A 24,538-nucleotide genomic window follows, 5' to 3' on the forward strand; every position below is an offset into this window, starting at 1 on the left:
TATTAATTAATATTACAAGTGCTAAAATCATGGTAAATCTGGCAGGATGACTTAGGAAAGTTAGGTGACTATCTCCTATGGAAAAGAAGAGAAATCACAGTCGCTTTCTTAATGACATCTAATAGTGTAAAACTAATTGGGAAATACATTACACTTAGTACTATTTTTCTTTGTTTTGGGGGGCTAAGAATTTAAAAGGAGAGTTCATAAATATGGGATGTTTCTCAGGCCTTGCCTGGGAAAGATTGAGATGAATCTATCCCATTAGAGTTAATCAAAGGTCCTAGGAAAGCACTTACTTTAAAACATATAGAAGTGAGGAGAGCTCACTATGGACAATATTTGGTAGCAAAGAATCCAGGCTTTCCCCACTGTGGGGTCCCAGATGAGAATATTACTCAGAAGCAGGAAAGCAAATTTGAATCAGGACGTACCCAGAGGAAAAAAATCAAGGCCAAACCCACTGTGGTTGGAAGAAGAAGCTCAAAATCCTAGATGACACAAAAGCTTGATGGCTGTACTTTTCAAACTTTAGTGAGATTAGAATTTTGTGGAAGGCTAGTTAAGTTTTTGGGGCTCACTGCAGAGTTTCTGATCCAATAGATGTGAGATGAGGCTTGAGAATTTGCATTTCCAAAAACTTCTCTGGTTAAAGAAACACATTTTGTCTTATAGGATCTTAAGACCTTATCATTAAAGAAAAGAATAGAAATAAAAGTAAAAGCAGTGTATCTTCCACAATTGAGGTAGATGCTCTACCAGAAAAACAAACCACCACAACAAAAAACACCACCAAGTTTTGGAGACCTGAAGCAAAGAAAGCTAAGATGTGAAACTAAGTATTTAGAACGAGCTTAAAAATGGACATTGGCTTCAGCTGGGAGGTTTTCCAAGTTTCCAGGGGCAGCCAGATCAGGGCATGGATCCTGGAAGCATCTGACTATAAGTTAAGAGTGAGGGGAAAAAGCAAATATCAGTTGTTGACAGGTAAGTCCTGTCAATTATACCAGTGACAGAGTAGAATATGTTAAGGGGGATAAAGAAAATTAAATAACCCATGAAGACCAACGTCAAGGTCAAAAAGTTGAGCAAAATACTTATTGTATATATGTATATATATATATATATATATATATATATATATATATATAAAATCAAAATGACTCCTTTTGATATGCAATAAAAATATGTTTAAGCAATATAGTCACATGAACAATGAAGGATATTTTCAAAGATATATAGTTACCTAGATTAATTAATAAACATGCATTACAATTTTGAGAATTGTAAGCTGCCATTCTTGGGCCATCGCAAGTTATTTTCCATGTAAGATGAAGTCAACACCATTGTGGGCATTCCTTGAGATGTCACTATTTAAGAGCCATGCAGTCCTCGAGGACACCACCAAACACTATGGTCCCAGGTAATCGTATATAATAGAACACATGTCAAGTAAAACAAATGACACATTTTGTTTCCATTGTTTTTGGTTTTGCCAATCAAGAAAAAAAATACAGACAGGAAATCTACCCTGTAAGGGGCAGTAACAGAAAATGTACTACAAGCTTATTCTTTCCCTCCACATAAAATACGGCAATGCTAAATTTTATTATTATTTCCATGTGCTACAGTAATGTCCAATGATTATGGAAAAATGGTCTTAGTTTAAATCCCGCCCTACTCCCTCAAGGCACTAAAAATAGTGCAGAAAAATTTCAGAGGAGCCAAGTTAAAACTAGGTCATAAACAGAATATGTGGCTGTTTCATGAAATAGCCCAGAATGTGTGATAAGGATGATCATATTTTTAAATTAATCTTTAGCCTCAAGATAATTCTCCAGAATGCCACAATAAATATATAATATATTCCTTTATATGCTGTATTTTTATGGTGCATTATTAATGAAACATGAATTATTAAATGTGTATTTTAATAATTAGTGGCTGAATTCATATCACAGCATGTCTGATGGTAACAAATATAGTTGTTTTTATGCAGCTGCATTAATGCATGTATTTTAATGTGTCCCTATCTCTTTTACGTTAAAGAGTGATGTAAGTTTATATGTGACATATGCTTTGTTAAGTTTTATGAATTAGATAATATAAGAATATCAAGAGGAAAAGTAGACTCAAGATCATTAGCAGTGTCAAATTGAATGGGAGAAAGCATTTTAAAGTTTTATAAAACTAATGACTTCTCAATAGGCCTAAGGCTTTAATAGCTGGGATATAGTTTCTAGTCTTCAATTTCATTAAAATGTACCTGGGAAATGGTCCATTTGAGTGAGTTAAGACAAAAATTTCTTGAGGTTCATGATACCCTTAATTTAGAATGAGAATAGGTCTTTAAAGAGCATAGGGCTTTACAGATAGGTACAGCTCTCACTGTAAAAACAGGAAAACTCAGACCCAGGTAATTTAAGAGATGCCATACTTTGTCCATAGAATCAAATCAAAAAGGTTTGATTAGTGAATCAGTAACTACAGAATTGCCCTAAGGTCACAAAGCCAGTATTTCTGAGCAAATACTCCATATGTACTGAATTTCAGAACACAGATCTTTCTACTGTGCTCAGCTGACTAATTCAGAGCTTAATTTTCCTCCTTTTTTAATTCATCCCTTCAGCACATAACTATTGAGCATCTATTTTAGTCCAGGTGGTGTAGTAGGCTCTGTAGATTCAAAGATGACTGATTAATGACCCTGGCTCTCAGGAAGCTTGTGTGGGGAAATAGGACAGGTAAGCACCCTGCATTAGAATGCAGTGTGGCAGAGCAAAGAAGAACTAAATGCAAGGAAAAGAAAAAACTTTAGTCAGACTTTGTCAAACTTCTATTCAAAGTCCTTCATTGATTCTCCTCCTCTTTCAGAGTAAAAAATGGAGTCTTTGTGAGAACCTGCTAGGTCTGTGGTCATCTGCCTCCATTCCTTCTTTCTGAATCATCAACTCTCAACCATCCTTTCTCACTCTAGCCACACTCACCTCCCTTATTTCTTGCCGAGCCAAACATGCTCTTCCTTGGAGAATCTGACACCTGCTGTTCCCTTCACCTTGAGCACTCTCCCAAGATCATCCATATGTCTCACTCCCTCACTCACTTTTTTCAGCTCTTTACTTCAATATCTCCTTTTACTTTTCCTGATCACCTCACAAAAATAGCAATTACTTCCATATTCTACCCATATATTTCCTCATATTGCTCAGGAAACTGTAGCCAGAAAAATGACATAATTAGACCAAAGTTACAGTTTATAGGTGGTTAAGCCACAATTTGAACACAGCAGTATGGCTTCAGTCCCGAGATCTCAGCTACTTTATTTTACTGCCTCAATAGTAGTGGAATCCAAAGAAATGGAAAAAATATTGCTGACCATTTTTAAAGGGATACTCTCAAGAAGGTTTCCTCTTGGGCTAGAAGAGAGTGATGGGGTGTGTCATGGAGTAAAGAGGGCATTATAAGTGACAGATGAAGGAGAGAGCTTGCCCGGCCAAAGCTGTTGTCAGATGGTACCAGCTGCAGTGACTCCAAAGAATTACAACAACAAATAAATCACCTCACTCTAGTAAGAGGTACCTTGTTAAACCAGATAATCATAGATTTTAGGAATATCAGCCACAGTAGTACCTGTAGCAAAAAAAGGGGAGCAGAGAAGACCAAGCCAGCAGCACTATCTCCCCTTTCTCTCTGCAGGGTTTATGTAGTTAGTGAGTGTAGTTGAAATGTAAATATAAGGATTTAGGAAGCACAACTCACGTTATACTTTTTCTATCTTTGATTACGTACCACCATAGGGTATCTTTTTCATCTTGGTCAGTTCTTAAAATCAAGTATTTTCATAAATTGAAATTAGAAGCTGACTCAAATGACTATGCCAAAATTCAACAATTAAAAATAGGTGATGGCACATTGAATTACACTGCACTCATGAGTCAATTATAATAAATTTAAAATAAACAAACATTTCAGATTAATAATAAACAATATAACATTTAAAATTATTTTTATTTACTGTATTATATTTTTATTGATATTTAGTGTGCATGTTTTTATAATTGTATTAGTGGAATAAGTCATGTAGCATGTAATTTACAAATAATTCATATTTTAGAAAAATGTGAACAAAATATTTTATTTATTTATTAGGGAATCAAAATCAAAGAGGTTTGGAGACTGTTTACAAAAGTTTGACCCAATAGTGCCATGGATATCCATTGTCATTGAATTCAACCACTATGGATATACACAGAAAATTTTAAAATGATTTTGAAGAGTTTTTAAAAACTTAATTTTATTAAATATTAATAACCTAAAGTAGATATCATTATTTAGAGTTAATGGTAGATGTCTTAGAAAATGTATAAATATAATTTATACAAAAATTTTCCAACCATTTCATTGCAATGAATTTATACTTAATAAATTAGAATTTTACAGCAAAACCCTAGATGTAATTATTAATAATGTATAACCTTTAAAATAATGTATAATAAATAACATATAATAATAATTAATGTTAATAATAATAACGAATTAAAATATGTTTGTATGTGATTTACATAGAATCTTTATTTTTCAGCTCTTTGTTAACAAGATCTAAATATATTTAGGAAGTGTTTTTTAAAAAATCCTTGTAATGCTGGTCAGCACCAGAGAAATGGCTGTCAAGCATAGATCTATTAAATAAATAGATATCATATTATGAACTTCATGTCAGTTTTACTTTTCCTTCACATTGATATTCTGGATCCTTTAAAAGATAAATTATTCATACTACACCTCATCTTTTGATATACTTGCAGAGTATAACTACACAGGAATTAGCTCTGAAAGAGGTCATATATGGGCCAAATGTCAACAGGAATCTTTGCTGCCTACACAGAATAAGGTACACTGTGAAGTAAGAGAGACTTACTTATCTGAACCTGGTTCAGCAGAGTGTACTTTTTCTCTAGTGAAAACATAAAAGAAGATAGATCACTGCATTATGTCAATTAGTCTACTCATTCTTCAGCATGAATATAAGAAATGAGGAAGTATATGAGCTACTTGTGTCAGGATAAGCAGGTAGATAATAAATACATACACACTCATTTGAGTCTACTACAACACTAAAGTTCCCACACTATGCACAAAAATTGTGCTCAGAAAAGTACATTAAAAGGATAAGATGAAAAAAAATCGCTGGCCACAAAATTTAAATCATTATTTAAAAGATATTGTGATTCTACTATGAAACCTGTTTAAAGATTCCACCCTTTTTTCTTTCCCCTGTAGTTTCATTAATGAGGTTACTGTAAAATGGACATGCTGATTTTCTACCAGGAAAAGAACATTTTCTTTGTTATTGTTTCTAAGTTTTTTATTTATGTAAGGGTAACTTCCACAGCTTGGGTCTTGGTGGAAAAATATCCTGTAGCCCAGTCTTTAAATGGAGAGCTCATAAATCCCTGGAACAGAGGAATATCAGTTTGTAGGGTTCAGACACCAGCACTGTAGACGTTTGGTGGAGGCCATCAGGTACTAGTAAACTGAGAAAGCACCAAAGGGGAACAGTGTCTAAAGCACGGAAAGGTCACCAACTCCAGGAAGGCTTTCTATGTCACAACTGGCCTGGACTTACCAAATACCCTGGTTATTCAAAAGAAGATGGACATTCTGATTCAAATATGCCATTTTCCTGATATTAAATTTGGAAGGTAATTCAAACATAAACCATTACAGAACAACTACCAGAACCCAACTACAGTCCTCTCAGGACAGATTTAGTCCCTAGGCCTCCACACAAACCACCCTCCTTCTTACTCTTCCAGTGATGGAGAAGAGATGACCCCATTCTGGACTAATTATCCCACTGGATGACTTATCTTCTAAAGGAGTAGATGTTATTGAATGATCAATTGAAAACTAAAATATATGAGACAGTATTTTCCATATAGTTTTTTGGAGCAGAATATACTGGTTATGGCTCTTTTAGTAATAAAATTCAAAATAACATTTTTTAAAAATTGCTGTTTTTTTCCTATTTTTCTAAACTGTCTTCAAAAGAATGTGCAATAATTTTGCAACTGGATTTTAATGTTATTAAAGTGTTACTTAGAGAATTTAAAAAGGTAGCTCAGCACTCTGTATAGTAATCAATCTTAGTATACAAGAAAAATAAGACCATGGAATTATTTGAAAACATAAAAAAATAATTAGCTAGTATAAATAATTGTTAGATAAGACATGACTTTAAATTGGAAAATATATAATTTCTTATAAACTTATTTACAAATGATTTATGACATTTTGCACAGTAAAGAAATCTGAACTACCTCTGCATCTTACACTGCAGCCCAGGGTCTCTTTTGCTGGTGGGCTTCTCCCTCTGATGTAATCCAGGTTTTAGTGTCATTCATCCCTCCAGCCCACCCCCACCAACACCACTCCAATTGTAAGAAAACAAGTTTCTGCTAGCAGAAATAAGTTTCTTTCCTAGCTTCTGGAAATTTCAAGTTTTCAAGAATTTTTCAGATTCTCTCTCCCTTTAACAAAGAAATGATAAACTATTTGTAAAATTCATGGGATCTATAACTCCTGATCAAGATCAGAAAATGAATATATATTGGGTCCTCCCTTGACATCACATTTATTAATTTTCTGGTATAGCTTTTGCATTTATGTGACAAGGAGTATCTCCTGTTTTATGACTACACAGGTATAGGACAGTCCTTGTATAAACTGGTCCAGTAGGTGGCAGTTAGACTGATGCAATCACAGGTCATCATTGAGAGCAAAAGCAGATGGCCACTAAAGACTGCTTTTGTCAAAAAATCACCAGGAGCCTGTGAAAAGGTCTTAACCCACAGAAATATTACGACTTTGCTTAGGGCTAGAACTTCTCCTCTTCTGTCTGCCTGTTAATTGCATGAACAAGAAGTAACAAATGATTTTCAGGTCTGACTAATTAAGCCTCTCAGTAAGCACCTCAGGCTCTGGCCCCACTTGTTTGGTTAAGTCACCAGTCTGGAGGAATGGGGAGATGCCCTCCTTATTTAATTCCTGCCTTTTATGGTTCTCTGCTCCCCTCCACAATCTAAGCAGTTCTAGAAGAATTTACTTGGAACAATTTTGTCTTCTTTTATCTAAATTAAGTCAAACTTTTTATCTAAGGAGGAATAAAAAAACATTTTTTTTTCTACAGGAACATCTCAATAGGCATATATAATGATTGATACATAACTTGCTCTACAATAAGATCTGATTGTATTAGGGTTTTACAGACATCTATACATAAATCATAATAACACTGATTATAGTTTGGTTTTGAATTTTGATTTGCATGAGTTATTCATTCGTTTCCCCTTAGAGACAATAATAAGGGCCAAATTACAATTGGACAATTATGTAACAAATTGAAAATGTTTTTCTACATTATATTCCCTTGGATTTTTATAGTCTTAATTTTAATATTGTTTTAGATTTGGTTCAAATTCATTTATTTTTAAAAGTGTTTAGTTTGTCTTAGGATGCCAAAATATACTTAAAAGTCAGACCAAAGAGTTAGTGTATTTGTGGATATATTTATTACAATTCATCACACAAAATTTAAGAAAAAAATTGAGAGGACACATGACAGAAATCCATTGATTAGCTAGTTAGATTGGCAAATTTTAAGAAAAAAATGTTCCTCTCTCTGTGTCCACTAGAACACAGTAAGAACAAACTCCCTGGTGGCTTAAGTGCAGTAATTGGTACCACTTCAGAGTGACCAGGGGCTCATATCCTTAGAAAAGGTTTTCAAAATCTTTGGATTTTTTGATATTTGATGATCAGTATATTATTCCAATCCTCAGTAATGAAAAAGAAGCCATGGGGCAGTTACTTTTCTCTTAGGAATTTTTCTTATTAAATTGAGGGGTTTGTAATTAAAATTAATTTCTTTTGGTAAATTTTGAGTTTATTAAAATATATTTATAGCTGGATTAAAATACAATACCTTAAAACCTTTTCCCATTATAAAACTCATTCACTCTTATGTGTATACAGAACATTTAATAAAATATCTTAAAAGCCAAATTTTGAGAAATTTTACACTTCAAAATTTTAAGTTAACTTATTTAGTAAGAACGCATCTTCAGTAAATAGCTCTAGTATTTAAGCTTTAATTTGTATAAATACATTTTTATGTTATCACCTTGGGTAATTTCTGGATTGAAGTCATTCACTTGACATACTTCCAGTCATCTGAAGAATGAAAATTGGACTTCAAAAATCTGTGGCAAGGCAATAAATCCCTGCTGTAAGAAGTGAGGGACAGCAATGTCCTCTGAATTTTTCCTCTTAGACTCCTCTCACCTCATGATACTACCACCAACTCTCACTTGCCTCTCAGCGCCTGTCGCTAGACTCCTCCTTAATTTTCCATGCCATTCCAGTAATGCTTTTCATGCTCCGTGACCTGGCTGATTCTGATTCAGCCCATCGCTCTCTTACCAAATGTAAAATAGCATACCAAGTTCTAAAATGCATTGTACGACAATTATAGGGTTATATCTCACTCCAGTCACTATAGCCATTAAATGAGTTTGCCAGCTGAGTATCCCACCAAAGAGGAAAGCTGTCAATTTTTATAAGATTGTGAATGTTTTCCATACTATGTTTCTGGTTCAGAAGTAAATTATTCTCTAGTAACCTGCTTGTAAACCTAGGAACTGACGTTCCTGTGTTCCATTACCTCTCTTACGTCCAGGGCACTTGTACCCAGATGCTGTAAGTTTCTCTTACTGCAACTACTGATGAAATGACTGTATCTTTTCTTACCAATATTCCCTCTACAGCTCTGGTTCTCTGTCAAGCTTTAGCAAGAACAAATGAACAGCAGTTCTCAGTCTGCTCCAGGCTGCTTATAAAAAAAATTAAAGGTCCAATTTACATCACATAGGATTTGTATCTGAAGCTCCCATTCAAATCTTGGAAGAAAATCTCAGTTGGGTAGCAAGAGGTTGGCTTCACACTCTCAAACTCCAAGTACCCTGCAAATATCAAATCATAATTTAGTAGAAACTGTGTACAGTCATCCCTTGGTATCCTCCAGGGATTGGTTCCAGGACTCCTGAGGATATCAAAATCCTTGGTTGCTCAAGTCTCTTATATAAGAGGGTGTAGTATTTTCATATAGCCTACACACATCCTCCTGTATATTTTAAATCCTATGTAGATTACTTATAATACCTAATACAGTGAAAATGCTAGGTAAATAGTTATAAATACCAAACGCTATGTAAATGGTTACCATTGGGAGGCAAATTCAAATTTTGCTTTCTGGAACTTTCTGGAATTTTCCTTTCTGAATATTTTGTCTCTTAACTGGTCAGCCTACTCTTTCCAAACCAATGTCATCTAACAGCCACTCCTTTGATGACTAGGGCCTTTGGACTTGCTTGTCAAAACCAGCTAAAGAAATTACTTTTTCAATAGAAAGTTTCTCTCTTGAGAGAGAAAGCAATGATTAGTGTCCTAAGTCTCTATTTTAATCCTAAATTTACTTTTTATTATTCTAGCTCTACATTCTTTTCAGTTCCAGTTAATCTGCAGGTAAGAAGCTGGCACTTTAATTTTAGTCTCTGGCTGCATTACCTGTGAACAGCCCATTCCCTGAAAGGGTCTGTCCTCAGAGTGCTGGCTTCCATCCAGGTGAGCACTGACTGGATGCTGAGTGCTGCTCAGGCCAGGCAGCCCAGTGACCACCAGAAGCCTGTGTTTATGCACTATGGCTCTGCATGTGAATCTTCTGTGATATACTTTAAAAACACAAAGCCTAACACCTCATTCCTATTTACTTAATTAGAATCCCCAGGAAGTGAGTCCCAATTAGGTATTTTCAAAAATGGTACAGGTGATTGTGGTGTGTTATGGAGTCTCTGAAATACTGATTTGATCTCAGGATTCTCATCCTTTTTAGTTTTGTGAGTCCTGTGGGCAACTGAACTCAGGCTCTGATATTTACAGAGGCTCAGCGAGGTCTAGGAGAGAAGGAAAATATGGGAGAGGCACGGGATCTGCAGACCATTCTACCTCTGCTTTACATCACAGTGTGACCATGAGAAACCTGGTTTATTTCCAAGAGGCTTGTGTTTTTCTTTGTAAAATACATCTTCTATGATATACCGGTAAACTATAAAAGCAGTCCTAGAAAGGCACACCACAGCACAGAAAATAGTGGGATCTACATTTTCTGACATGCAATTAGGCCTTGATTATATATATATTTTAAGAGTGACAGGATCAGTAATAACACTCTAGACCTATATGTCTGTATATATGTTCATATACTTATTCACACTTACATCTATGTCAATCACATGGGATTCTCTTGAGTTTTTGTTCCAGAATTTTTTTAAGTATAGAAGATGGATTTTTCATCTTAGTCTTTTAAGTGTAGCACTTAGATGACAGGAGATCTTCTTTCTCTGAGAGGGCAGAGAAGGCCAGCAACTAAATCAGGGGAACTAACCTGGAAGGCTGTGGCACTAAAATTTAGGTGGAGTTAGCCAGATTAAAGGCTTGATGTCTGAAGAGAGACAGATGTCTGAAGAGAGACAAGTGGACGTGTTCTGTTTTGTGTCCATCAGATGCAGAGCATTTCATCAGAAATGTACCAATCTCACATCAAGTCTTAAAGGATTGCCCAAGAACCCCAGCAGCCTGAGATCATGTAGAACAAAAGCTATCAGCAGTTGCCAAATCCATAGAGTCTTGGGATGAGTACAGACTCTATGAGATTCTTTTGTGTGTGTGTACGTAATATGCTTTATATGTATTTATTTAAAATTTGTATCAGAGTATAGTTGATTTACAATGTTGTGTTAGTTTCGGGTGTACAGCAAAGTAAATCAATTATACATATATTCACTCATTTTTTTTTAAGATTCTCTTCCCATATAGGCCATTACAGTGTAGTGAGTAGAGTTCCCTTTGCTATACAGTAGGTCCTTGTCAGTTATCTTTTCTATACATAGTAGTGTGTATATGTCAATCCCAATCTCCTAATTCATCCCCCCTCTTACATGATATTGCTTATATGTGGAATCTAAACAATTCCACATATAAAAGGGTACAAATGAACTTATTTACAAAACAGGAGTAGAGTCACAGATGTGTAAACCTATGGGATTCTTAGTCTATGAGAAATGTAAAATAAGCTAAAGAGATAGAGATAAAGACCTGCCAATTCAATTCATTCATCTATCCTTTATTTTCTCTGTCTCTCCCTGTCTCTCATCCTCTCTCTCTCTCCCTTCCTCCTTCCTTTCCTCCCTGTCTCTCTCTTTTTCTGCAGCCACAATTAAATCCTCCCACTCCTCCGCAGAATCAAAAAATATGGTTTATATTTGTTAATTGCTTTATACGTGGCAGGCAATGTGTTAAGTATTTTACATGCAGTATCTTATTTAATCTTTATAACAATCCTGCAAAGTAACTGTTATTAATATGTGCATTATTATAATGAGCTGAGTGAGGCTTAGAAAGGATAAGTGACTTGTTTGAGGTGGCACAGCTAGGAAGGGAAGCTGTGGGCCTCAAAGTCCTGTCCCCTATGTGCAAGCAACCTTTGGTTGTGAAAGGCATGCTGCACAACCTGACCCATTATAATCGAGAAAATGCAAAGACCTCTCTCTGTTATTCTTAACAAAATCTTTTCATCAGTTTACATAAAGAAGCTATTTATCTGCTAGCTTTAATTAATCTGTATGTATTATAACCAAGACAAGTTCATATATGAAGTAATTAACCTGGGCTCCACAACTTGATGCTGGAAACCTCTTGCTATCTGTTTAAATCAGGATGGTTGGCAAATGGCTAAAGAACAAAGACATATTCTCTTTTGTGTGTATGCACATTTGCGCACATGCTTGTTTCCACATATACATATCCACTCTCTTATTCAAAATTTCCTACACTCTTCACAATTGATAAACTCCTTACAGACAAATGGGGGATTGGGATGACACAGGTTAGAACACAATGGAGCTCTTCATTGATGGAGATGAAGGGTTTACAGTTCTTTGGTCACTGCTCTTGTCAGTTAATAATATACTGTTAAGTCAACCTGTTCTTCTGAAGGAAGATGTGTGTTTTTTCTCTTATTATCTTAAAAACAGTATCTGAACACAACATGAAAGCTTTCTAAAAAACAGTTTTATATAGACTCAACCACTTAAAAATGGCATCCATGTAAATGGTAGAAAGAATATTTTTTAGGGAAAAAAATAAATTACTGTGTAACTATTCATTAAATTCTCAGAAATAAATTGTGAAGCCCAGAATTGAGTCCTAGTTATAGTGATGTAAATACAACAAACAATAATATAAAAGTACAATGCTGGTATTGAAATACTTTGAAGCTTAACCTGTCTGATAAAGCTTTGAAAATAAACCTATTTATTGATGTGTTTTGGCTAATGTTGGCAATGGAAATTGTATTCAACCAATTCTAAATCATTTTTTAAACTGGACTATTTCTAGGAACTGTGAACTGTCCACTTTTACTGGAGACTCTGAAAACGGAAAATTTCTCTCCGATTAGTTACATTGTTAGACAACAGTTATGAAATTCACACTGTTCCACAGATTTCTAAACCTCAAAACTCATCCATCTGTAAAATTCACTTCTCTGTAATGAATCTTGGAATAAGAAAGAAGGAAAAATATGTCTGAGCTTCCAAAGTAGATATCATAAGCCCAAAGTATTAAAGCTCATGTATTTCTTTACTCAGGTGGATCAACAAATCTTTTCTAGGATCCATTTGTTTTTACTTTGCATATAATCCTAACAAATTTGGTTATGTGTTTCACTACCATGACAGACTGAAAACAACAGATTAGAGATGAAGAAATGGGGTGCTTCAGACAGACATATTAGCTGATCAAAATTGACAATTGAGGGAAATACATTGAAAGAATTATACAATCATCAGATGAATGAACTAAAATTCTATATTCCTCCTGGAGTATACAAGGAAAACAATTCTATAATCTACCATATTGTAGAAAGGAAAGAAAACTGACACCCATCACATTGAACCACTTTCCTAAATGTAATGTTAAATTATTCTCAATAAATTCTTAGACTAAAATCTGTGTAATGAAAAGTAAAGATCTGGGTAACAAATTTTTTTAGGCAAATCTTATTCTACATAAACAAAAGTAGGCTGTTTGGAATGGACATACCCAAAGGACTTCATTTTGTGTCACCTAATCACTACAGTGCCATTGTACCATGAGTTTGGTTGTTAGCGGATGCATCACGATTTAGATTAAATTTTTTTGCTATATATTCATTACTGAAGGCCTTGTAACTAATCAATTTAATCAAAAGACTTAATTGAATTTTGGGATAGCATTAAAATCAATTAGCCCTTGATTATTTTTTAATGCTCTTAAAATGATTTGAAGCATTATATCCAGCCTTTATGAAAAGTTATAATTTCATTCACAAATTTTCTGATTAGCAAATGTCAATACATAAAGAGATTGACACTTCACTAAGTTATTGCAAGTGAGGCGAAAACAATATATTATTATGTGCTTCAGAAAAGAACTGGTATGAAAAAGTTAGATTTATTCCCTTTGCCTTAAAAACAAAAGCACTGAAGCCTCTCCAGCCTCGGGGAGGTGGGGCCGCTCTCAGAGTTAAGTGGGGCCAAGGCCCAGCCACTGGTGTTCCCCCGAAGGTCACGGACAAGGACCACCCCTCCCCTGTCTGCATATCTTGTTGTGATACCTCGGCACCGCCAAGCCGAGGCCATCATAGCTCATCCCACTTCAGGGGCTGTTTTTCCTGCCAGTTTCCATAGTCAACAATTCCAATATACTCGTGAAAATAAAGTTCTAAGCCTAGAACAGAGAAATTTATGAAGAAAATGGGTTTCTTGTCATTAAAAATTTGGTGACTGATGCTGATATTCAACACTTGAGGGATGAGTTTGACAGAATCTGCAAAAAGGTGAAACCACTGGGATTGATGGTGATGAAAGATGAGACCATTGCAAAATCACAATATATGCCAAGTGAGAAAGTGACTACCAAGGTCCAAGATTTCCAAGAAGATAAGGAACTCTTCAGGTATTGCACCCTCCCTGAAATTCTGAAATATGTGGAGTGCTTCACTGGACCCAATGTTATGGCCATGCATGCAATGCTGATAAACAAACCTCCAGACTCAGGCAGAAGACATCCCGTCCGTCACCTTTTGCACAAGGATCTGCACTATTTCCCCTAAGGCCCAGCAATAGCATCTTTTGTGCCTGGAAGGCCATGGAGAACATCGACCGGAACAATGGCTGCCTGGTTGTGCTCCCAGGGACACAAAAAGTTCCCTTGAAACCACACGATTATTCCCACTGAGAGGGAGGGTTTAACATCATGTTCCACGGGGTCCAAGACTATGACAGAAATAACACCCGGGTGCACATCATGAAGGAGAAGAGAGACACCATTTTCTTTCATCCTTTGCTTGTCCATGAATCTGGTTCGGAACAAAAGTCAAGGATTCCAGAAGGCAATTTCCCACCATTTCGCAGATGCCAACCGCCACTACATCAATGTTAATGGCACCAATCAAGAAAACATTGGAAAGGAAGTGTTAGGGTTAGTCAGTAAATCTATGGAGTGAAAGACGTCAGCCTGAAGGATGTTTGGTAATTTCGAGCACACATCGTGAAAGGAGAATCAACCTTTGAAATAGCCCTTTGCTAGAACTCTTTTAAAGAAAACCAAGATAGAATAAGGTGTCGGAGGAAAATGTTTTCTCAATGAGATGAGATAATCTTCTCTATTCACTTGTTAACAAAATCAAAGTGCACGGATCCAGTACTTAATTGCATAGGGGTAATTTTACAGTAAGGTGGGGTGGCTTTAATGGACGTGAAAACAGTTAAAGTGAAATATTACTGTTTTAAGGAAAACTTGGGGTTGGAACTAATAAAAGTGATGTATAATTGAAAACAAAACAAACAAACAAAACACCCCAAAAAACAAAAGCACTGAAACAGATGGAATAATCCAAAGGAGAAATCATATGTTAAACGTAAGATGCAATGAAATATGCTGCTAAAAACACAGGGGATAAATCTCTCGTTTTTTTTCAGACTGTCCTTTATTGCTCATATAAGGTGCTAAATTGTGAGTTATCAGTACACATGAAATAGTAACCTCTGTACTCCACTCCAAATACCAGAAAAGTTTAGAGCTGGAAAGTGCCATCTGGATACCTAGTCTAGTGATTCTCGATAATTTGTGATTCCTTGTGATTCTCAAAATCACAAGGAATCACAAATTATCCAGGTGTCTGGATTCAGCAGCTGAATCAGAATTTTAAGCAATTGTTCCCTGGTTAAGAACAATTGAGTCCAATTCTTTCATTTGATTGAAGAAACTGATAACCCAACTAAAAAGTCCAGTAATAGATACTTGCTTATATATATTCTGATACTTAAATAAAATGGAGAACTATATTGCCTTCAAATTTGTTTCCATATATAGTGAATTTGAGGAATGTTCTAACACTTCTTAATTTTATGGATCTAATAAGTTAAGTGGCTTGTGGTAAATCATAGAACAAATCCATGTCAAAGCCAGACAATCTCCAAACCTCCTCCTTACTCTTTAAATTACCAAAAACTTGCAAGGTATTTAACCTAATAAAGTTTAAAAATGAACAAGAAAAAACCTCATTATTTGGAAGTTTAATAGTTTAGGTGATATTTTATAGGAACTATGACTTAAAAGCAATATTAATATACAACATAGTCATAGTAAAGATGGCACGTGAGAGCTAAGATATTTGACACTTGACAAATTTTGTCATACTCCTATATAACAGAGCAATTTTTGATAATGAAATGTGTAACTATCTTCTTTGGCTACAAAATTGGAATTTTTCTTTGCTCCATCAAGGAGTATTTAGGCAGTTCTTTGTGTTCTGACGATTCTGGAGTTCCAAGCGCTGACACTGAGTCAGAGTCTTGGTGTTAATTTCCATCAAATGAGATTAAAGCAAATCTTCATGGAGAGGGAGGGTAGCAAAAAATGAAGGTTTTGTGCCTGGACATAGAGCAGTTGGACCGATTCCACTCTGATGGAGGGTTTGCAATCCTTGAGAGAGAGCAGAACATTTTAGTGGTTCCAACAGATTTGCTGAAGGGGCAACTGGGACCTGGTCACTAATTAGCTAAGCATCCTGCACTTGAGGGGTGCAGAGATGGTACCAGGAGCCAGATTAGGCAGGAAAGGATTAGAGTCATTTGGCAGATTAACCTGTTTTTGAAAAGGGCATGGGGATGACACAATGGGCATTTCAATGGCAGCAAAGATGAACTGCAAAGCAGGGCTATTGCCCTGCTGGCTCTGCCACCCCCAGCTTCGACTCTATAAAATAAAAGGGAGGACATGGGCAACTCTCAAATGACCGACATGGGTTTTGCAATCATATGGTGGTATGGTAGAGACAATTTTATTTTTCACTAGAAAACACATAAATTCAGTTTGTTTTTTTCACCTGACTGGGAGAAAATTTATATCTGTAATGTGCCAGTATATATAATATGCATAAGTTTTAAAATAGTTGTATATGGACAAAATCTTTGTGCTTTCCACATATTGGTTCTACTGCACTATTTTTGTTTCTCCTGCTGTAATCAAAATTAAGTATTCATTATTCATATAAGATACAGAGGAAAATGAAAGTAAAATGAGAGGGAAAATGCTAGAATTCTTTGATTATACATATTTAAATAAGCATAAGGAAATAGTCATTCTCAAATACATATCTAAGAAAGTTACATGAGGGAATAAATTTTACTCTACCCAAATTTAACATTGGTATCTTATTATGTGCTATGTATTCAAAATTTTCTTGTTTTCCTCCAACTGTTTTTTGTAGGTTTACTGAACCTTAAAGAAAGGGAAAGAAGAAAATGGTCTTGTTGTTACAAAATACTTCTCATCTTGGTTTCAAAGTCTTCTGATTTTCTGCTTTTTATCTAAAATCACATTCATGATGTTACATATAATCATAAGGAAATGCTGCAGTTTTGAAAATGTTCATTTGAAGCTACAGCCATATCAAGTTCAAAGAAGAAACACGCCTCATGTCAATGGCATTGCCTGGGTTGCTTTGGGGAGTTCCAGCCACACCACAAGTAGGCTGCTGACTCTTATAGTCAGGTATGAGTGCCTTAGACTGAATAAAGTCATCCTTCTGTTTATTACAATTATTAAACATTTGTAGAAACTATGTACTCTATTTCTCTTCCACTTTAAAGCCTTCAAAGAGCATTTCACAATTGTCTTTACTAATGAGTCAGTGAAAGAAAGAAAATATGAAACTTAATTTGGATCTTGCTTTATTTTGATTACTTCTGTTGTCTGCTTTAGCCAGGTTTCATTTCAGAATTATGAATTTTTAGCTCTTTTTGCCTGACTTAGTGTCTTTGCAATGATTTTTTGTTTCAATTTATTATTATAATATTATATACTCTTTATTCCTACACAAAGATGCTATATTTAGCATAATATTCGTGCAATAATTAACTTAGCAGGCTTGGGTGCTCAAACACTATATATTCTAAATGAAGGGCATGTCCTTTACTGGCTTCTGGAAGATAACCTCTGGGCCTTGGAATATCCTGCCTGGTAACAGTGTGTTAGATACCTGACACCTTGGGCTAGGCCCAATAGTTTTGCTAATGATGTGATTTATGATGAAAGCTTTGTTTTAAACCTGGGGCTTTGGTCCAAGCTGCATCAATTTGAACACTGCAGGAGGTGGAGCATGGTTAGCTAAAGTCCATGCCTTGTGACTAACCTGAATTAAAACCCTGTACACCAAGGCTTGAGTGAGCTTCCCTGGTTGGTGACACTTCATTCATCTTGTCACACATCATTTCTCAGAGAATTAAGTGTTGTCCACCAAGCTCCACTGGGAGATGATACCTGAAAGCTTATGCCTGGTTTCTCCTGGACTTTGCCACTTTGCTTTTCCTTTTGCTATTTTTAATCTATAAGTTTTCACTGTAATAATCTCTTACCAGGAATAAATCAGTTTTTCTGAGCCTTTCTAGTCACCTGTCAAATCTGAGCGTAACCTTGGGGCCCAAACACAATATCTAAAAGCTATCAAATGCTTTGAACATTCTTTCATTTTTTAAACGATCTGCTGTCTCCGTAACATCTTCTCTTGGAAAGATATCACCAATCCTATGGTATTTTTCTTCTTATAATTGATATATAAATTATAGTTAGGAATTAGGTAATTTCAATGATCTCCTTGTATATTCTAATACATTTAAATCAATTAATAAAATATGATAGCAAACTTTATGTAGTTTGAGAATTTTATTTCCTTTTCAACCCTGCCGCTTTCTGTTTGTTTGCTTGTTTTTTATTCTTCCCTGCCCCTGGTCTTTATTGAAGTATAATTGACAAATGAAGTGTATAATGTGATGGCTTGATATATGTATACATTGTGAAATTATTAACACAATAAAGTTAATTAACACATTGATCACCTCACATAACTACCTTTTTGGTGTTTGTAATGAGAATGCTTAAGATTTACTCTCTTAGCAAATTTTAAGTATACACATAGTATTATTAGTTATAGTCATTATTAGATTATAGTCACATTAGATCCCTAGAACTTATTCATTTTATAACTGAAGACTTATACCCTTTGACTAGCATCTTGTAATTTCCCCCAACCCCCAATTTCTGATAACTACCATTTTATTCTCTGTTTCTGAGTTCCAATTTTTTTTTAAATTCTTATTCTTCTTTATTATATTATAACAATTTCTGGAAGTATGAGTCAAGATTTTAAACTAATACTTGTCTAGAGTTAGTCTGCATAGTTTCTTATGGGCAACTTATAAAATGGATAAATGAGAGAATACTCTACTTAGAAGTTCTGTTCTTGGATATGATGCAGCTCCTAAAGTTGCAGTTCCTGACTTGTCAAAAGTCTGTCTTAGTGTCACACAGATAATTTCTCTCAAGGTCAGGTGTAGAAATCGAATCTTATGATTATGGGTATGAAGCTCTTTCTACTATAATAAACTTCTATTATTACTGAAGTTATGGCTGAAATCATAGACTAAAATAAAGTTTAATCACATTATGGAAATTAGATGATTTACCTGCAAATCAAAGGAACTTTGATTCAAGCTATACTTAAAAATGTATCATAAGTGATCTCACATAATTAGATCCAAGGGTTGGGCAGGCACACGGGGGTTCAGTCAGGAGATCAACAATGATCTCCTGTCTCTCAGCTCTGCTGCTTTAAAGGTCACTCATCACTAGACAACACCTTGTCCCTTCCTTGGGGCCTGAAAAGAGCAACTGCAATTACATGCCTAAAATACAGATGCAAAAGGGTCTAGAAGAGGTATGTACCTTTTACATACATCCTATATGCAGGTGAGGAAACTTTTTCCTGGAAAGAATTCCACTCTTACCTCAGAGACCAGCATAGGGTGACACACTCAGGCCTACAGGAACCCCCCAAAGTGGGATGGGATTGACAGACTTAGACGAAGAATCTGGAATGAACAAAAACAAAGCAACTGGACCACACACATGCCTAACAGTGGCTAGACAACCCCTGCGCCATCGATGCGTCTGGTCACGGCTATCCAGACCTTAGTTATAATTCTTCATTTAGGTGTCTGCCTTCCTTGTACAAAGAAACAAGTTGCCACAAATTATCTTTTTATTGTTAAAACAATGTCAGTACACTGAGAGTTGAAATATGGATGAAAACAGATCTGTTTTTCAAAGCGTTTTTTCCTAACTTCAACTAGTGTAGTCCTTTTGTGAAAGCCAGATCTGATGCTGCACCGGTGTCACAGCATTAACTTGTGTTGCCTGTCATATATTTTCTAAAGCTGGTCCATAAATCCACCTTGAGTAGACATTTTTTTTTATGTCAGGCTTCCTGAAAAATGAGGAGCCAGAGGGCCAGAGGGGATCCCATTGATTTGCCAACTGTGTCACAGTCTAAGGCAGAATGGCACATGCTTGTGACAAAGGCGATGACAAATGGATATGTACCGAAGGGACAGCACCAATGCAGATGAATGAAGGAAATGATGGGGATACAGCAAGCGATGGAAATCAAAATAGAATGCAAGATTATAAATGATGATGAAATATATAACATATGTGTATACAATACCTTTAGTTAGATGAAAGTGGTTCCTATAAGATTAACGCATTTTTAGAATAACTTCTGAAATTTTACACAAACTCAACGTCACCAAGAGTAGTGAATCCAAAGAGTAAACTACTCATTTTATAATATTTACATTAACCTATATATGGTGGTAAACAGAATATCCTTTTACTACTAGGTTAAGAAAATATTGCTTGAGTTTCTGCTTTCTAATCTTTATAAGTATGCACATGTATATATACACATACCAACATGCAACAAAGGCAAATGTCAACTATACCTGTAAGGGTTAATTTATGCTAGCCCACATTCAGATATATTAATAATATTCATGGATACTAACCAGACACAGATCTTTGCAGGTAGAATTGTTCTCATGGGCATTTAGGATGCAGTCATCAAAGTCCTGTTTACACCTCAGACCAGCAGAGCAGAGACTGCATAAACAGGAGAAGCCATCAACCACTGAAAGTAACAGAAAGAAAACTCTTAACATTCCTTTCATCATGGTGTAATGTTAATTACCCTAAAGAATGTTGTATTCATCTGAATGCATTTCACTTTTAACCAAAGAAAGTGTGAATTTTTATATTTTGTACTCTATTACACAATTTTCTACAACAGTTTCTAAATAATTATCTTGCTCAGTTCTGTTAACTTAAAAACTTGAATTATTTGAAATAAGAACAATCACAATGAATATATGGTAACAATTTGCAAAGCAACAATGAAAATATCCCGTTTTCTCTCTATCTCTTTTGTTTGTCAGTAAACAATGTCTATGGTAAATGGGTCACTTTTGTATCATTACCTTTTACCAGATTGTTTTAGGTTTAATAAACAGGAAGTTAACTGGTTTATAAAGTTCTTTGTGTGACAAGGTACCTTAAAGTGCAAAGTGATCTGAAAGTTGAAATAGAACTACTAAACCTTAGTTAAAAAGAGCTTTCACATTTCACCATAATCTTTTAAAAGTAATGATCAGAATCTGTCCTCTATTTTACCATTAATGATGGAAGAAGAACAGTCTCTGAAGCATCTCAAGGACATGATGGCAGCTTGATCATGGTTGCAGCAGGTGGGATTGGTGCCTGGGTCCCCACCATTCCTGAGACCCACCAAGCCGTCGCACTGACTCTGTGCCGCATGCCTGTTCCTGATCCTACTCTCATTAAACGAGTAGGTCCTGGGTGGAAACAGCTTTGTCAATGCACTGTGTGGCTTCTAGGTTTCTGCAGCCAGGATTCTGCACAACAAATGTAACTGTGGCCTTGAAGGAAAGCAAGACAGCCCATGGCCACCAACCAGAGTCAAGGGAGACACAGAGTTGACAGCTCTTTAGACAAGATTTTACTTTTGTTTTACTTTACTTTTTTAAATCAAGAAACCTAGTTTTTAGCATCTCATTGAAAATAAATGATTAATAAATATACAGATATAGCTATAAATAAATTAATGAAATAAAATGGTATCTGTTGGTGCATCTTTATATTGTATATAGGGCATTAGGTATGTTAACAAATTAAACCCAAATGCGATACAATATGTAATTAAGACATTGTGGAGTACCATGAGTCATAATGATATTTTTTAAAATGTTCATGATTATAAGTCATGTCGGATACTGATGCAAATTGGCAAGTAACAAACAGCTGGAGTCAAATTAATGTCAGCATAGATGCAGATGTTCTCCATGTAGATAAATGGTAAACTCTTTTATAAGAAAACTTACAGGAAAAGATAAATTGAAATTAACAAAGGGTCTGAAAGACAGAGCTTACTTTCTGAATGTTAACTATTCTGGGTTAGGAATCTAAGAAATGAGCTATGGGCCCAATGAGAACCTAGAGAATTAAATTGGATACCGTAGGGAAAATAAACAAACATAATTTATTTAAAGTTTAAAACAAATAACAAATTGTTTTTCTCACGTCTAATTTGTTAACTATGGGCTATGTGATTAATCACCATTTTATCAGAAAATACTTTTTAAGCATATTGTCTTGTTTTGTTGTTATTATTTTTACCAGAAAATACAGTCACTGTATTTGTATCAGTCTTTGTTTATAAATATTCCATACTACTATTTTGAATTGAAATTTTCATCCGATAAGACTTCTATTAATCTGTATGTATTATTCATTCTATACTTAAACATGAAACATCATACTTTAGTTGTACTGAGTCAAAGTTTCTGGTAACATAAAACTTTGTGGTTAAAACACAGAGGTGAATATTTTAATAATGTACTGCCAATGTGATGAATAACCACATAATGTTTGAGATTTATAAATTGACATATACATATTAATAATTGTTTCTCATATATAGTCATGTAAAACTACTACTAATAATGTGAATTCAAAATTTTAGCTTCCCATGCTATTTTATTTTTGAAAAAGTGTCAAGAATACAGTGTCATAGTTTTATGCTGATATCAGCTTACATGTGTGATATAATTTTTAATAAATGTTTTAGTTCTCTAGTAGTTAAATCTCCTTGGACATTGTCCAAAATATATTATGGATAATGCTATTATAAAATACATCAATATATCAGGTATCCAAAATTCACATTTCCATAGTATATAATGTATGATCTCCAAAAATTTAATAGGTAGCATTGCATTATATGTAGCATATTTGGCAATTGTATTTTCTTATAGTATAAGAAATTAAGAATTAAAATATTTACAGAGACTTATAAAATTATATATATATTTCTGTCACTCAGAACATATAAGAAGTGGCCATATATAACCATATATTACCCTGATACTAGGGCTATCTAGATCTAAAAAATTTGTTGACCTCTCTCTCAGGCATACAACCATGCCTTCCTTATTTCTAGTGAGCCCCAGAAATTTGAGAACCATTCCCAACACCCCCAAAAGCCTTTGGGTTTGAACTCAGAAATAAGATAGTAGTGAATTATTTCAAGGTAATCTGAGAATTTCACACATTTTAAAACACAATCTTTAAAGTACCAAAATCTAAAAAAAAAAAAAAGACAGTAATGTTGGTTTAAATCAGGAGTAGCAAAGAGGTGGCCCACAACCCCAAAATATATTTTGCTTAGAAGACACAGTGTTAGAACAATTAATTCTATATTAATATCTATGTAGATATTACAGTTTGCTAGGGCCCCACCTCTACCTGTTATTTTAAACCTGGGCTTCTTCACCCAATTAAACAATTATTACACTTCTTAAGGACATGCATTTGCAGATATTTGGTTTAAAAATCACACTTTCATTTAAATGATACCATTTAAAGACAAAATACCTTTCTATCAAAATGTGCTTTTTCATACATTATTTTATTTTAACCATTTATTCATTTAGTGAGGGATCATGTAAAAATTGCAAAAATATATTTTAAAAGAGGTTAAATAAGGCAAAATAAGATGGACATTTTTTCCCAACTCCTTCTAGCTCACTGTCTCTTTCTTTTTCATTTTTTTTTCCTCTCTCATGGCTCTTAGCCATATCCACTTCACAGGGCTATTTTATGCCTTTATTTTCCTGTGTCCTAATAAAATTATCCATTATTGGCATGCTATTCCACAGAAAAATCCAGGTTCCAACATTCAATATTTCTTTCTTCCTTTTTTCCCTTTCCTTCCATTTTTTCTTCTTTTCTTCCTAACTCTTTCTTTTTCCTTTGTAAATTTATATTCCTTCAGGAATACATATTTCGGTAGGAAAAAGTATGTGTGTTTGTGTAATAGATGGGCTAAAATAATTTTAAATCATTGTAAATATTGCTTTCCCATACCTACACATAAATACTTCAAAAAAATCTACCATTACAAAACAAAGAAAAATGGTTAATTCTCACACCAGAACATAGAGGTCACATCTCATTAAATTTTCTCATTTGTTACCATTATGACCCACGTAAATATAAATTAATTTGTCAGAATTGGGGTGTTTTGTGAAAATAATTGGCACTCGTTTTGATATTGAAGGCCGATAACCTTCACTAGATAGCCATGGTTGCATCCTAAACTATTCCATTCCTCCATCAGAGTCTTAGTTGACTGCTGTATAAGAATTGCTGTGGCTGAGTGAGTTCAAGGTCATAACCAGGTCCATGCAAGCAGGACTGACAGTGATCTCACCCTGGGGACCTGCAAATCCCTCCCACACTGACACTGGTACCCAAGGGGAAATGCTTCCAGATCCATTTTCTCTCTACACACAGATCCATTCTCACAAGGATTACTAGTTTCACAAGGTCCAAATTCACAATGAGAAACTCAAAGGAAAGAATCAGTGTCAGTGCATATCCAATGAACAAGTTCCCTCTGGCATAT

General features: G+C 34.9%; 1 protein-coding gene and 1 pseudogene across 1 annotated transcript in view; one reads left to right on the forward strand and one right to left on the reverse strand.

Moving 5' to 3' along the window:
• EYS (eyes shut homolog) overlaps positions 1-24,538 on the reverse strand; it is a 1,642,163-nt gene that overhangs the window by 1,223,418 nt on the left and 394,207 nt on the right. The window contains exon 12 of the mRNA XM_029223300.1: positions 20,565-20,686. Coding sequence (XP_029079133.1) covers positions 20,565-20,686 — 122 coding nt within the window. The remainder of the gene's footprint in view (positions 1-20,564; positions 20,687-24,538) is intronic.
• On the forward strand, positions 1,332-14,745 carry LOC114896245 (annotated as a pseudogene).

This window comes from Monodon monoceros, unplaced genomic scaffold (assembly GCF_005190385.1).
Source record: "Monodon monoceros isolate NGI ecotype Baffin Bay Population unplaced genomic scaffold, NGI_Narwhal_1 Super_Scaffold_15, whole genome shotgun sequence".
Lineage (NCBI taxonomy): Eukaryota > Metazoa > Chordata > Mammalia > Artiodactyla > Monodontidae > Monodon > Monodon monoceros.